We start from the raw sequence: 13,664 nt of genomic DNA on the forward strand, positions 1-13,664 counted from the left end.
ATCGGCGAGCTGAGTGTGAAATTAGCCTGATGTCGTCTCCATTCTTCACCTTTGCCTTCACTCACTGCCTTAATTATATTTTTGTCACTGAGCTTTCGGGCTCTTTATTGCATATTCAGATCTGACCAGGAAGCTGGCCAGAAACTATGGATAAATGGCTCAGTGGGGGAGGGGTCACGACGCTGCCCCTTTTGTACGGGGGCCAAATGGGGGACGTCAATACTTTTTATGATATGTATTTTCTTTAGAAGCGTGGCTGGCCCTTGGCTCGGCTGTTTGTTGGAGTTCAGCTCGGGGCATGTGTGTGGATTTGATGAGTAGCCTGGATTTTGGAAGGTACGACACTTTGTGAGAGGGTTTTTTTTTTTTTTTTTTAACACAATGGGACTGTCAGGACTGGTTGACAGGAAGTTTTGAGATTTGTGCTCAGACATTTGGAGTTTTTCAGAGAGGTTTCAGAGAGGTTTCTTTCATTTTTTTTTATAAATCTTCTTTCATTCTGACAACCAGAATCAAAACTGCCAGCACTTTTTTTTAAAGTTTATTGTGGTGCAAGAGTCAATAATTTAGAATTAAAAACAGGAAATCACACCATGGCATGATATCTAAAGACAATGCTAATGGCACAATACAACAAAACCTAAATCTGCTTAAAGGTATTGAACATCAGCTTTTGTCTGAACCCAGTTTGGTTGAAGGTGAAAAGGTCGAAACATAAAACTTTGCATAAAAGTCTTGAGCACTGTTGCTGAATCTGGAGGCGATGAAAGGTTTCAGAGAGAGAGAGAAAGAGAGAGAAAGAGAGGAGGAGGAGAGCCACCTGTGAGCCGTGAGGGAGGGAGCTTTGACCTTCAGCCTTTCTACGCTTTCTAGAGAAGCTTGGAGTCGCTGGCCACTTCCATGTTGGCGAATAGAAATGCAGATGAGATCCTGCTGCATTGAGGAAGGCAGGTCAATGCTGCGAAGGCTTTTTCGCTGTCGCTTTTCGCTGCCCTTTTTGTATCGACTCCTATTCAGATTTACAACTTTTTTCTCTCTTTGCACATAGTCTGTGTTTTGTGTAAGTGTGAAGATACTCATAAATGATCTCTACATGCTCCAAGTCTGCAGTCTTTCTGCTGAGGCTTCTAATACACCTACATAAACCATGGCTCCTAGATCACATTACTTTTAGTCATTTCTTACTTTTGAACATCTATTATTCATTTTCTAGTATTAATAAGAAAAATGGTTCTTTTTAGTTGATCTTTTACTGAAGTTTGTCAGCAAAGTTTCTCATTTATGGAGCTGTTAGTCATTTCTTATTTTCAAGTTCTGTTCTGTTGATTCTTTCTAGCTTATTTCCAATATTTCCACTTCCAAAAGTGCCATCGCAATCTAGAAAGGTTCTTCAAATATATATTACATTACATAACCGAAGTTATAAATGTGTAAAACTTTTATGTTTACATGGACAGGTAAAGACTTCGGGGACTGCCATATGCTTAAGTTACAAAATCCAGTTACTTTTGCTTTGTACCATTTAGAGAGATTACATTTTAATGGTTTTACATTGTAAGTGTGAGTAAAAATTTTGTTATAGTTCTATACTAGTTTATGTAATGTTTGATGTCATAGACAGAGAAGAGGTGAATATACCTTGCCTAAAAGTAATAAAAGCTTTTAAGGTGAACACAGAAGTGTCTGTTGATTATAGATTGCCTAAAAGTAATAAAAGCTGTAATAAAAGCTAAAAGCAACTATTCTTGCATGATGTTCGACATTGATGTCTAATTCCTAACCGTGTTGAATTCTTAGGCCTAAATGACAAACCAGCTGTGGGTTTGTTAGCTTAGATTCAGTGAATCTACTGGTTTTGAATTCTACATGAATAAACCATATACAGTAGTCTACATGCTACCTGAATTAGCAATCTCACACTTATCCCAACATAAATTTAATCTGGTTTAAAATGAAGTTGTAATTAACCTAATCCTGCCCTTTTCTTTACCCACAACCAATCAGAGCATTACATATGAGTTAGGCTGTGTTGTGCACCAACTAGAAAGAATACTGACAGGGGAATAAAACACTAGCAGCAAACACCTATAAAATAAGTTGGTCGGGACAGAACATTGTTGTTGCTTTCTAAATTGTTAACTTGTTAAACTGTTATAAATTGTGATGCTGCTGCTGCTGCTGATGATGTAACAACGTAGTGTCCATAAGAATCCATGAAAGCCATGAACTTATTATATAAATTGTAAAACCAAGTAAAACTGACAGGAAACAGCTGGAAGCCCTGTTGCTTGGATTTTACTGTCATTTCTACAGGAAAATTTAATTAACAGTGTAAGATAGAAAGTGCATTTAATTTATAAAGCACTTTAGTTCAAGGAAAGTGGAAGATTTCATGATCAGTTTGTATGAAATCACATTTTAGTTTTCCCCTTACTGGTTTGAAATTGTATAATTTGTCAAATTTCTGGATTAAATTTCTTCTACAATTTGGCTTGATGCTAGTTTGATATTCGCTGATTGAATATTTTTTTTCTAAAATATTAGAAACAAAACTTCCTCCTGTATCTATAAAGAAAATAAACAACATGACCTTACAAATAAGTCTTATTTTATTGACTTGTTCATCCAGTTGGATTTAATGCCACAATTAAACATGATACAAATTATGTACATCTGTTTTTAACGAATACCTCCAAAGAAAACCACATGAAATTCAACATTTAAAAAAAAAAGGAAAAACAAACTTAAATTATCTCATTCTGTTTTATATCCTTTGTAGATTCTGCTGTAAATTGTTCTTTATAGGCCTATAGATAATGAAGAGCACAGTTTCTCATAGGAAAAAAAACAGTTCCTCTCAGAACTTTAAGGCAAAGTGTGTGTTTGTTTGGTGAATGGATCCATCATACACACTTTTTTTTCTCCCGAAAATTACAACAGGACTCAGTTCACACTAAATAAAAGGTCACAATTTGGTTTCTTCAACTGTTCTTGTCTCGTAGTTATTGCATGATGACACAAAAGAGGGGGGGGGGTCGTCAAAACAAATACAAATTCGAAGAAATTAGCTTCAACAAGACTGTGTAGAAAGTGACACATGGTTAAAAGGAAAGCTGAGAATGTTTTCCGACTGTGAACTCAAATCAAGTCGCCCATGAGATCTGCTGTCTGAGAGAATATATAGCTGTATACAGTAGCTATAGCCTTCATGCTTTTTTCTTCCAAATCATGAAATTAAAATCACACTCAACAAGCTTAAGCACAAATCTAGGATACTGCTTTGGAAAAAACGCACGAAAAAAAGAGAAATAAATGGGAGAAAGGGCTTTAAATAGGAAACAAATTGAGAAATGAAAGAAAGAATGCAAGATATTGGCTGAATTTGTGAATGAATTGAGCAACGCAGAAAAGAAGGATTCAAAAAATGAAGGAAAGAGGGAAGAAAATCGAAGAAGAAAAGAACGCATTATTGGATTGTTGAATCAATTGAGGGATAAAAGAAAGAAAAAAGAAAGAAAAGGATATTCATGGGTCAAGTATTTCCATTCATTATGCGACTCGTCATTCAGTTGTCTAAACCTGAAAATGAAAGAATTATATTAATATCTGTATGACAACACGATTTCACGCAAAAAAATAAAATAAAAAAATTCGTTGGACTTCCAAGAAGTCGTAATAAACGCTCCAGATGCTGAACCCCCGCACATTGCTTTTGTTTTCTTACGAGTTCCTACGAATTTTCCCGAGCGAGACCGTGTTGTGTGCGAAAACCGATGTGTAACCTGCAACAAAGTTAAATAGAACTTTTGCTTATAAACCTATAAATACAGTATAATGCGTATTATGTGTACACATATTCATATCATGTTAATTTTTCAAAGAAGAAATTCCAGATTCCATTTAACACAAAAAAATCCATAAAACTTAAAAAATATTCATCCGGAATCATAACATTAGACATTAAACATGGATAACGGACAGAAACATATGTAATTGTATTTTTTTAAATCACAGTTGCCTGAATGTAGAAAGGAAATTAAAAACTCTTTGGACTTCAGCATGGATTAAAGATCAGGAGTCAATCAGAAACGCTTTATTTTAAATAAGAACTCGTAAACACTCTGAGAAAAAAAGGTACTAAAGTGCACCACATTGTTTCACCTGGAGACTGTGGAAAGAGTGAACTTTAACAAACGAGCTGCACAACTGGACCGTGGCGAGGTTGTCGTTTTTAGGGACGAGACGCACTAAAGGTACTAACAGTGATGATGTTGGCACAAGTACAGGGCCAGGGAATGGTACCATGTAGTACCCTTTTCTCTAAGAGTGTAGCGTAGTGTAGCTACTTCATCTGTTTGGACAGCACAGTTAATGTTTGCAAATAAAAATAAAAATATTTGTTTTATAAAATTAAAACCAAAATAATACTCATACCACAAAATGAAAGGCTACGTAAAGGTATTGCAGAGTGATAAAAGCTCATCCAGTCCGTTTCCGCTGGTTTCTCTGAGCACCCAGGCCGCTCATGGTTCAGGTCTATGCGCGCGTTATGACGCGTTGTGATCAGTCGCTGTCTGATTTGTCGTTATTGGTGGAGGTGGTGGAGTGGTTGTACAGCCCCTGTGCCATCAGGTGTAGCGCCAGTGTGTTCTTGGCGCCCGTCGCCTTCTTGATTTTGGCCCTCTTGTTCTGGAACCAGATTTTGATCTGGGCCTCGTTGAGCTGCAGTTCGGTGGCCAAGCTCTGTCTCCTCTGCTCCGTCAGGTATCGGTTCGACTGGAACTCCGCCTTCAGCCGTTGCAGCTGTTCTGCCGTGAAGGCAGTGCGGGGTCGCTTATCCTCTCGAGTCACTGTCTTTTTCTTTGGTCTGCGCGATCGGGGCCCTGAATAAATACACACACACACAAACACACACACACACACACACACACACACACACACACACACACACACACACACACACACACACACACACAGAGAGAGAGAGAGAGAGAGAGAGAGAGAGAGAGAGAGATAGGTTTGCTGTGTGGCTTGTTCGCTACTGCTAACAACAACTACAACAACAACAACAACAACAATAATACATACAGTCACTTCTGTAATATTTAACACCAACGTTTATCACAACGTTCAGTAGTAGAAAGTTTTCTCTAGTGATTTCCTATATATAATTTTATACACAAAAGCACGCGCTCATGAAGAGCAGTTAGTGCGGTATAATGAGATATACTAAGAGGATTTTTATTGATAGCATGACTGGGAGAAGCAGATAATGATAATAACGCCAATTTTTTTACGCTGCCTTTCACTACAGGCATCCCTGGTTGATGTGCAAGCCCTAGACTACGCCTACTACAGCGCAGTGCACTATGGGATTTCAGCAGGTCCGCTCTGTTTTACATGATTAGGTAGGAAATGAAAAAGTTCCTGACTGCTGCACTGTGTGTGTGTGTGTGTGTGTGTGTGTGTGTGTGTGTGTGTGTGTGTGTGTGTGTGTGTGTGTGTGTGTGTGTGTGTGTGTTTCACACCCAGGAAGCCGATGAACTACACCAGCCCGCGCTCCTATAATAAACTTTCTGCAGGTTGGCATTGAAAATCTGATGTGCCTGCGCATTCTGTAGATTATAATCTTTTAAGTCTATAGCAGCACGCGCAGCACGACGACTTCCTCTCAGAAATTAAAAGCCAGAGATACTAAAATTCTGATTAAGTACAATATCTCAATGCATGGGCATTAGAGAACTACACTAGAAAAGACAAACAAGAGATAAGAATAAGAGAAAAAATACGGAATATGTTATTTATTTCGTATAAGAATATGTTTGAGCTCTAGCCTATATCATGTCTCCGAAAAAAGTATTATTATTATTATTATTATTATTATTATTATTATTATTATTATTATTATTATTGCTGTTGTTGTTGTTGTTGCGTAAATTATTATTATTATTATTATTATTATTATTATTATTATTATTATTATTATTATTATTATTATTATTATTACTCTCTGCACGTATAAGAACTTTAAAAACAACACCAACATCATGAGATATGGTAACAGTGGAGCGCCTGAAATTTAGAAGCAGAAACTTTTCGGCAGTATAACTCAAAGTTATTAGTGCAATTATAATAATAATATAGCTGTTTATTGTATTAAATATGCACCCACTGCATTTATAGCAATTTCCTGAATAAAAATTCAGAATCTTATAAAGAATTTTACTCTACTATTCTAACTACATCAAAGTGCGTTTTGTGAGTGTTTCCTTCTAGCATGGCTTTAAAGGCAGATAATAATAATAATAATAATAATTATAATAATAATAATAATAATAATAATAATAACAATAACAATGATAATAATTGTTATTATTATCATTGTTATTGTTATTATTATTATTATTATTATTATTATTATTATTATTATTATTACTATTCTTATTCTTGTCCTTCTTCTTCTTCTTCTTCTTCTTCTTCTTCTTATTATTATTATTATTATTATTATATTTTATATTTATTATATATGCATACTCTGTAACTTTAAACTTTCCGGACGACTTTTTTGGTCTTCAAAACTCCAGACAAAGCTTTTTTTCTCTCACACACACACATTTGCATACACATGTCCATATCTGAAAGGGTGTTGGAGTATTTTTTTGGAGGTTTGGGGTTGGGGTGGGGGGTGGTTGTATAGAGGGGGTGGGGTTAACTCGTCCCTTCCCCCCTCCCTCTCTTTCTCCGTTCCCTCCCTCCTCTGTTTCCATAGCAACTACATTTTTATAACCACTTCTTGCTGTTATTGCTGTTTATAAACTTTGCTGGAAGTGCTGCGCCTGCACGGCTGTACACGGAATAACTACTTCCGGTTTATTCCTGTTAGTCTGAAATCAGTGATGTGAGATTGGTTTCGGAATATTTCTCTTCCTGACTGAATTATGTCATTATTAGATATGCAACATCAAATCGTGCACTTTACAAACAGGTCACATGCCTATAAGGTAATAATTATATATGAGTTATTAATCGTATGTTAAAGATTGTTTTATGTGTTTATATCATATTATAGCTAGATTTCCCTCAACCTCCCTGCGTTTATGTATAATCTGATTTCTATCCTTTATAAATTGATCAAATCACTGTTTAGCTTTCAAGCTAACTAAAAAGACTAAAGACTAAAGCAACACATCCTCGATTTTGGCCATTACGACTTAAAATGTCTTGTGACTTGATTACGACATCATCTACACTCAAAAATGGACGTAATTATAATAACAATAATGTATACAGGGTTGTTTGTTGTTGTTTTTCCACTGAAACTTTTGCTTTGAAGCACAATTTAATTCTGTACAGGATGCCTATATGATGCTAAGAATATTTCTTACTGAAACAGTTGTATTCTTCATCGAATTTAATAATAATTTAGCACAAAATGTCTGAAGTCTTCGACTCCCTTCATCTCCATTGTCCAACAAAAATATGCTAATGAAATATTAACAAAGACCTCGACCGAACAAAGGCGCTAAACTTGGCTTGGTTTGCCAAAAACGAAAATAATATTTAAATTTTATTAAAGCTCAAGTTGTACTACATACGTTCATAGAAAATCTTCAGCCAAATCCATTCTTTAGCTACAACATGTATTAGCGCATCGCCGTCAAATACACACACTGCTGCATTTATAATAATAATAATAATAATAATAATAATAATAATAATAATAATAATAATACCAATAATATAAATAATAATAATAATAATAATAATAATAATAATAATAATAATAATAATAATAATAATAATAATAACATCGTCTTAAACGTGTTTTTTTTTGGTGGGGTATTTAAAGTAGCCAATCTATTCACAATCCTTAGTTACGTTTTTAAAATTGTAAATATACTTTTAATAGTATACTTGTAATCGTTTTAATATACAGGTTATTGGAAACAGGATTATTTAATGACATTTTTTCTTTTTTTATTCACTTTCAAAAAAGTAAACTCGTGCGGCATGGCTGCTAAAATGGCCTCACAAAGGTTTAGTAAATTTCCATCTAATTATATTGTTTCCATTTCCAGACTCGGGGCACACTTAATGCAAACAACTTAATTATTTTCATTTCTGTAAAGTATGCCACTATACATAGGGTCTGTTTACTGTAGATTACTTAGGAGTTAAAAAAGAAACCAAATTTGAGTAAATAATTAAATTCAGCTGCATAAAGATTTACATATCTGTGTGGACCACATTAAGATGGTTTGCAGTTGTGTTTTTTGGCTAAATTTGTTTAAACTTTTTATTCTTGTGATTTTAACAATTAAGAATCACGAAGCATATAAAAACTCAGACACGAACGAATCAAATGCAGGTGTAGAAACTGAATCTGAACTGCAGTTTGGGAAACGTTTTTTCCCCCATACACACATTATCATTTAAAAGTTCTTTCCAAACCTGTAAGTTGTTATTTTATATTCCAATAGTTATAGCTAAGGATGTTGTAAATAGAATTAGCATATTCCTATTTGTTCACATTGAGCTGTGTCTGTATGTAAATAACGGAAGTTTTTCACCGAATGTATCGAATATTTGTTGTTCGTGGTCTTATTTACATAAAAGAAACGCATGTAAAACACACATAAGAAGACAATCAAATCGTTTTGTTTTGTAGTTTATATTTTCATATAATTTAAAATTTGACATACGGATGCACTAACGCTTAATGTTTAGTTATTTATGGTTTAATGTAATATTTTGTTATTTAAGATAATTAATGTATTTAATTATTATTATGTATTTCATAATTTTTACTATTATGAGGGTTTTTTTTTGTATATTTCCAAAATGAACTCTGACCTGATGAGGGTCTGTCCGAGTATCTGGTGCAGTAAACCCAGGCTGGCCACAACATTGGCTTGTTATTAGGCGAGTTTGCGCATTGATCCTCGCCGCTTTCGGCCCCGGACTTCGAGCCGCTGACGGCGGGGATTGATGCTCCTTCACTCGACCCCGGTGATCCTGCTCGGTCTGTGCCGGTCTCCGCCTCTGAAGGACACCGGTTCTCTCTCCCGGACACGTTAATATCGCTGCGTTCGGTCGCGTTCACTGCGGCGGCGCTTTCTTTCCTACGTCCGAAGTCCGGGCGCAAAATGTTGTCAATGTAGAAGTTGGTGATCCGGTGCAGGTTTCCGGGAGGCTCGAGAAGTGGCAGGATGGCTCTGTTGGATTCGTCTCCTGCATCTCTGCTGCTCTGATCTTTCTCTTCCATCCTGAAACTCTCCTTAACCCCTTTCTCTCCCGCACGAAGGCGAGCGCTCCCGGCTTCCAGTTTTTTTTTTTTAGTTTTTATAAAATATGTTTTTCCTCTTTGAATTTAGATTCTCTTCAGTTTAAAATGTAATAAAACTGATCGACTGAAAATGAAAGTTGGAAAAAAAAATCTTTTCTGGATTTTAAATGCCACCTGAGCGCTTCTTATGCGCACAAAGCAAAAACATAATTATAGATGTTAATTCCACAACGAGCTCCACGAAGTAGTTACTAACAATATTGGAGGAATATTTTTAAGACAAAACGTACTATTAATAAGAATGATAATAATAGTATTACTAATAATAGTAATAATAATAGTAAGGCCGCTGTAGGAGTCGGTGCTGTAGTCGCGCCTCAGTGAGCAAATAACGGCTAAATAAAGAGCTGCCAACTGGCTCTCAAATACTTTCACTACGGATTTTTTTTGTTCTTATTTTTAATACGAGACTCCCGTGTGACGTCGCACTCCCGTATCCTAGACACGTGCCTCCTACCAATAAGGAGACGCCATTTGTATCACGTGAGCCGGAGACTCCGCTAAGTGACAGCATCTCAGCCTCGCCTAGTTTCCTTCATTTAAAGCTACAGGAACCCAAAGCAATGAATTAAATTAGCATATACTACAGGCTCGCGCTGCGTTCAGATCATTAGCACGAGACTTAAAATAAATAAATAGAGATTAGGTAAGATGATTCTCGCGCTCACTCATTATTCTCAATGTTTTTGCGTTATGTAACAGAATATAGCATTGGTCATGCATCATATAACTATATCATCATATATCGCAACATGTGCATATATCGGTGATAAGTCAAAGGTTAATTGACATATTTGTCATGTGTCGTAACATATTGACCATATGATGTATAGTTGGTATATAAATTAGGCCTAATATATGCTTAATCTAAATCAGTGATCAATTTTATATTTGGTGTTAGTATATTTGTCAAATATTCTAACATGACGTCATATTTTAATTTTAATATTTTGGTGATATAAAGCTTAATTTATTGTCCATATATCATTACATGTGACCCATATAACATACTGGTTATACAAAGGGAATTATAAAGCATTGGTCATATGCCATATTATTTACACCCTCTATGCTATACATAACATATGTTATACCTATTTGTTGAATAGATATAGAGTTTAATATGTGTCATTACACTTTACCATTTGGCTTTATACAGTTTTGGTCATACATCAAAAAGATTAATAATAAAATCTATTGGTTACGTATTTTTTACATATTGCTCTGTTTGTTTTGTGCTGTAAACATATTGGTCATATGGCATATAATGTAATGCCAGTATAACTTATTGGTCGTATATATGTCGACATGTTAGTCATATAGCGCATATATAAACATATTAACATATTGGTCATATATAACATATGTTTTAGCACATAAGAGATAAAATGCACTGGCATAAAATCATATATCCTATTACACACATACATATATACACATTGGACATATAGGTTATTGATATTGTAAGATATGAATAATGGTCATATCAGTCATAATTGGTGCATAACTTATTTTTAGCTAAAGATATTGACCACATTTCATTGCATGTGAGTAATATTAACAATTAATATTATTATATATAATATATTAACTGGTTATGTATAAAGCAATATAAAGTTTTTGTCATATGTAAATTTGATAATTTGTTATAATGCATGAACAAGAATTAAACAAGACCCTTATATGTGACAGTATAGTTTATGGGACATACATCATATTTATCTTATCACATATTGATCATACTAAAACATCATAAAGTCCTGGATACATGCCATAACACATTAATGGAAAAACTGCATTGTTTTATATGTTAAACAATGTTTAAATATTAGTCATATATCATAAAACACTTTAGTTATTTATGTAATTACTATTTGTTGGACAAATTTTGACCATATAACGTATTTGTTGTATGATGTATTGGACTATTGAACCTTGATCATGGATAGGTTAGTGCATTAGAGAAGTCTTTTTCATACAGTAAAACACATCAGTAATAAACTGTATTGGTGATATACGTTCTTAAACACTAACCATATAATATAGTGGTCATATACAGGTCATTATGCCATTAGTCAGGCTATAGAGGTTATTAAGGCTATTAAGACTATGTAGGCAATAGGGCGTTATTAGGTCCCACCATACTGATTATAAAATGCTTACTCACACTTAGTCCATATATTTTGGCTTTATAACTTATTAGCCATATGGCATAACATATTGAGCATTAACTCTATATAAATCAGTATATTAGCATATGGCATGACATGCGCCATATTAATAAAATGGTGAGTTTTCAATTCTTGCTCATGCGTCATAACACATTGGTCATATGACTTACTGGTAGAACTTAATATACTGTCACAGCACACAAGTAATATACCGCTCACTTACTGGCCCATGTATTTTTGCCATATAACATATTGGTAATATAATTACTAATGTCATATTGGCTCCTCATACCGTAGCATGTCATAGCCTGGTCATAATATGTTCATGTATTAGACTTATTTCACGTAAGGTTATAAACTCTCATCTTTAATGAATCGGAGTGACTTGTAAAATCTTATAAAGCTTAAGTTGATTATTTGTTATAAAATCCGTGTTGCTGTTTTATTTATTTCACTTCAGCAATTTTAAAAGGTATATGAAGAGCCGTCACACTCCAGCGCAAAGTAATGCGGACTGAGCGAGCGGCCTGAACGCTGCTGGTGGTGCTTTAAAAGAAACCAGTGATGCGCACCAACAGCAGTGAAATGAAACCCACGCGCACACACACACACACACACACACACACACACACACACACACACACACACACACACACACACACACACACACACACACACACACACACTCAAGCATGCATGAGAAGTATACAGCCTACAAAATGCACAAGCAGCAAAAAAATGCACAGTGCTGAATTAGCAGCAGCTTCACTGTTTTCTGGAACTTCCTCTTGTGTTCCACTCCTCTGTTTACGCGCCCTGTTTTTTGCGACCTGGGCATTTTTGGTAAAAAAAAAAAAAACAAACAAACAAAAAAAAAAACATTCTGATTCTGATAATCTGGATGAAAACTTCAACACAGCTGTTGTTCGTTCAACACTACAAGACTTAACACTTTAATTAGCTTGTATAGATAAGTGTCGTTAAGTCTAATGAGAAAGGACGCAGATTAGAATGATTCATTATTCAAATAAAATGCGTGAGCTAATCCCCGTATCCTCAGTCATTCATTAAAAATGCATCATGTAATAGGTAATACAGTGGTCATATATCATACACCATGCTTATATAGTGGTGATATATCATATACCATGCTTATATAACTATCAGGTTAAACAATTTCTCACTAACTTAATGAAGATTCATACTGTGTGCTGTGCCACAGAGATGTGTGTTAATGTTTCAATGCAGCTGACTGACACTGAAAAGCGATTGTGTGACCTTCAAGACGCTGGAGAAAGTGAGAGGAGGAAAATTAGGAACAGAAAAAACTGTTTAGAAATGATTTTTTGATCAATTTTCAGTCTACATATTTTAATGAAAATGGAGAAAACCTCTTAAACAGTCTTTGAGGAATAGCAGAACTTCCACAAAAACTTACACTTCTCACTTTTTTGTTTTATTAGTGTGACAAGGTTGGAAAATTGGAAAAGCCTAAAGGGTTATACCTCAAAAACAAACAAACATACAAACAAAAAAAACGCACCGAGAAAAAAAAATAGAAATATTTTGTTATATATTTTATATTTTATATAAATAAATGGCCAAAAGTTGTTAATCTTTGTAGATATTGTTTGTTGGAAATGATTCTAAAATCCAAAAAAGAAATAAAAAAGTAATTTTTTACATTAATTTAATTTCCGACAGAGGCACATACATTCTGAATGTTTTTCTGTATGTTCGGGTTTTTTTAGATAAAAAAAACTATATGTATCATATACAAACAAACAAATAAACAAACAAACAATAAAAACAAAAAAGCCCCAAATAAACCTGTAACTGATTGTAAAGAAAAAGTCCGTTTGTTAATCTTTAAAAACAATACATTATTATTATTATTATTATTATTATTATTATTATTATTATTATTATTATTATTATTATTATTATTGAATTAGAATGTTGATATTCTAAACCAATAATAAAACACGTTCCTGCGAGATGCACATTACTTATATGATAATCGTAAACTGGTTGCGTTCACATTGCTGAAAATCCTGATTATAATTGTAACTTAGCATGTAATCATATCATTCCCTATATTAAAGCAAGTGTCTGCTTACAAAAGGTTTTAATTTTCCTCATTAATT

General features: G+C 34.4%; 1 protein-coding gene across 1 annotated transcript; it reads right to left on the reverse strand.

Annotated features, from left to right (window-relative positions):
* Positions 1-2,645: 2,645 nt before the first annotated feature.
* Positions 2,646-9,708, reverse strand: en2b (engrailed homeobox 2b). Its single transcript, XM_027142800.2, has 2 exons — positions 8,854-9,708; positions 2,646-4,883 (listed from the first exon to the last, which is right to left on the reverse strand). The coding sequence occupies exons 1-2, from the start codon at positions 9,263-9,265 to the stop codon at positions 4,564-4,566; spliced, it is 732 nt and encodes a 243-aa protein (XP_026998601.1). The 5' UTR covers positions 9,266-9,708; the 3' UTR covers positions 2,646-4,563.
* Positions 9,709-13,664: the final 3,956 nt, after the last annotated feature.

The sequence above is a fragment of the Tachysurus fulvidraco genome, chromosome 22, assembly GCF_022655615.1.
Source record: "Tachysurus fulvidraco isolate hzauxx_2018 chromosome 22, HZAU_PFXX_2.0, whole genome shotgun sequence".
Taxonomy (NCBI): Eukaryota; Metazoa; Chordata; class Actinopteri; order Siluriformes; family Bagridae; genus Tachysurus; species Tachysurus fulvidraco.

Excerpts from the sequence above, each read along its gene's own strand:
- en2b (XM_027142800.2), bottom strand. The coding sequence starts at position 9,265 with ATGGAAGAGAAAGATCAGAGCAGCAGAGATGCAGGAGACGAATCCAAC. Across the intron at positions 4,884-8,853 it reads CTCGGACAGACCCTCATCAG|GGCCCCGATCGCGCAGACCA; the intron begins GTCAGAGTTCAT and ends GTATTTATTCAG.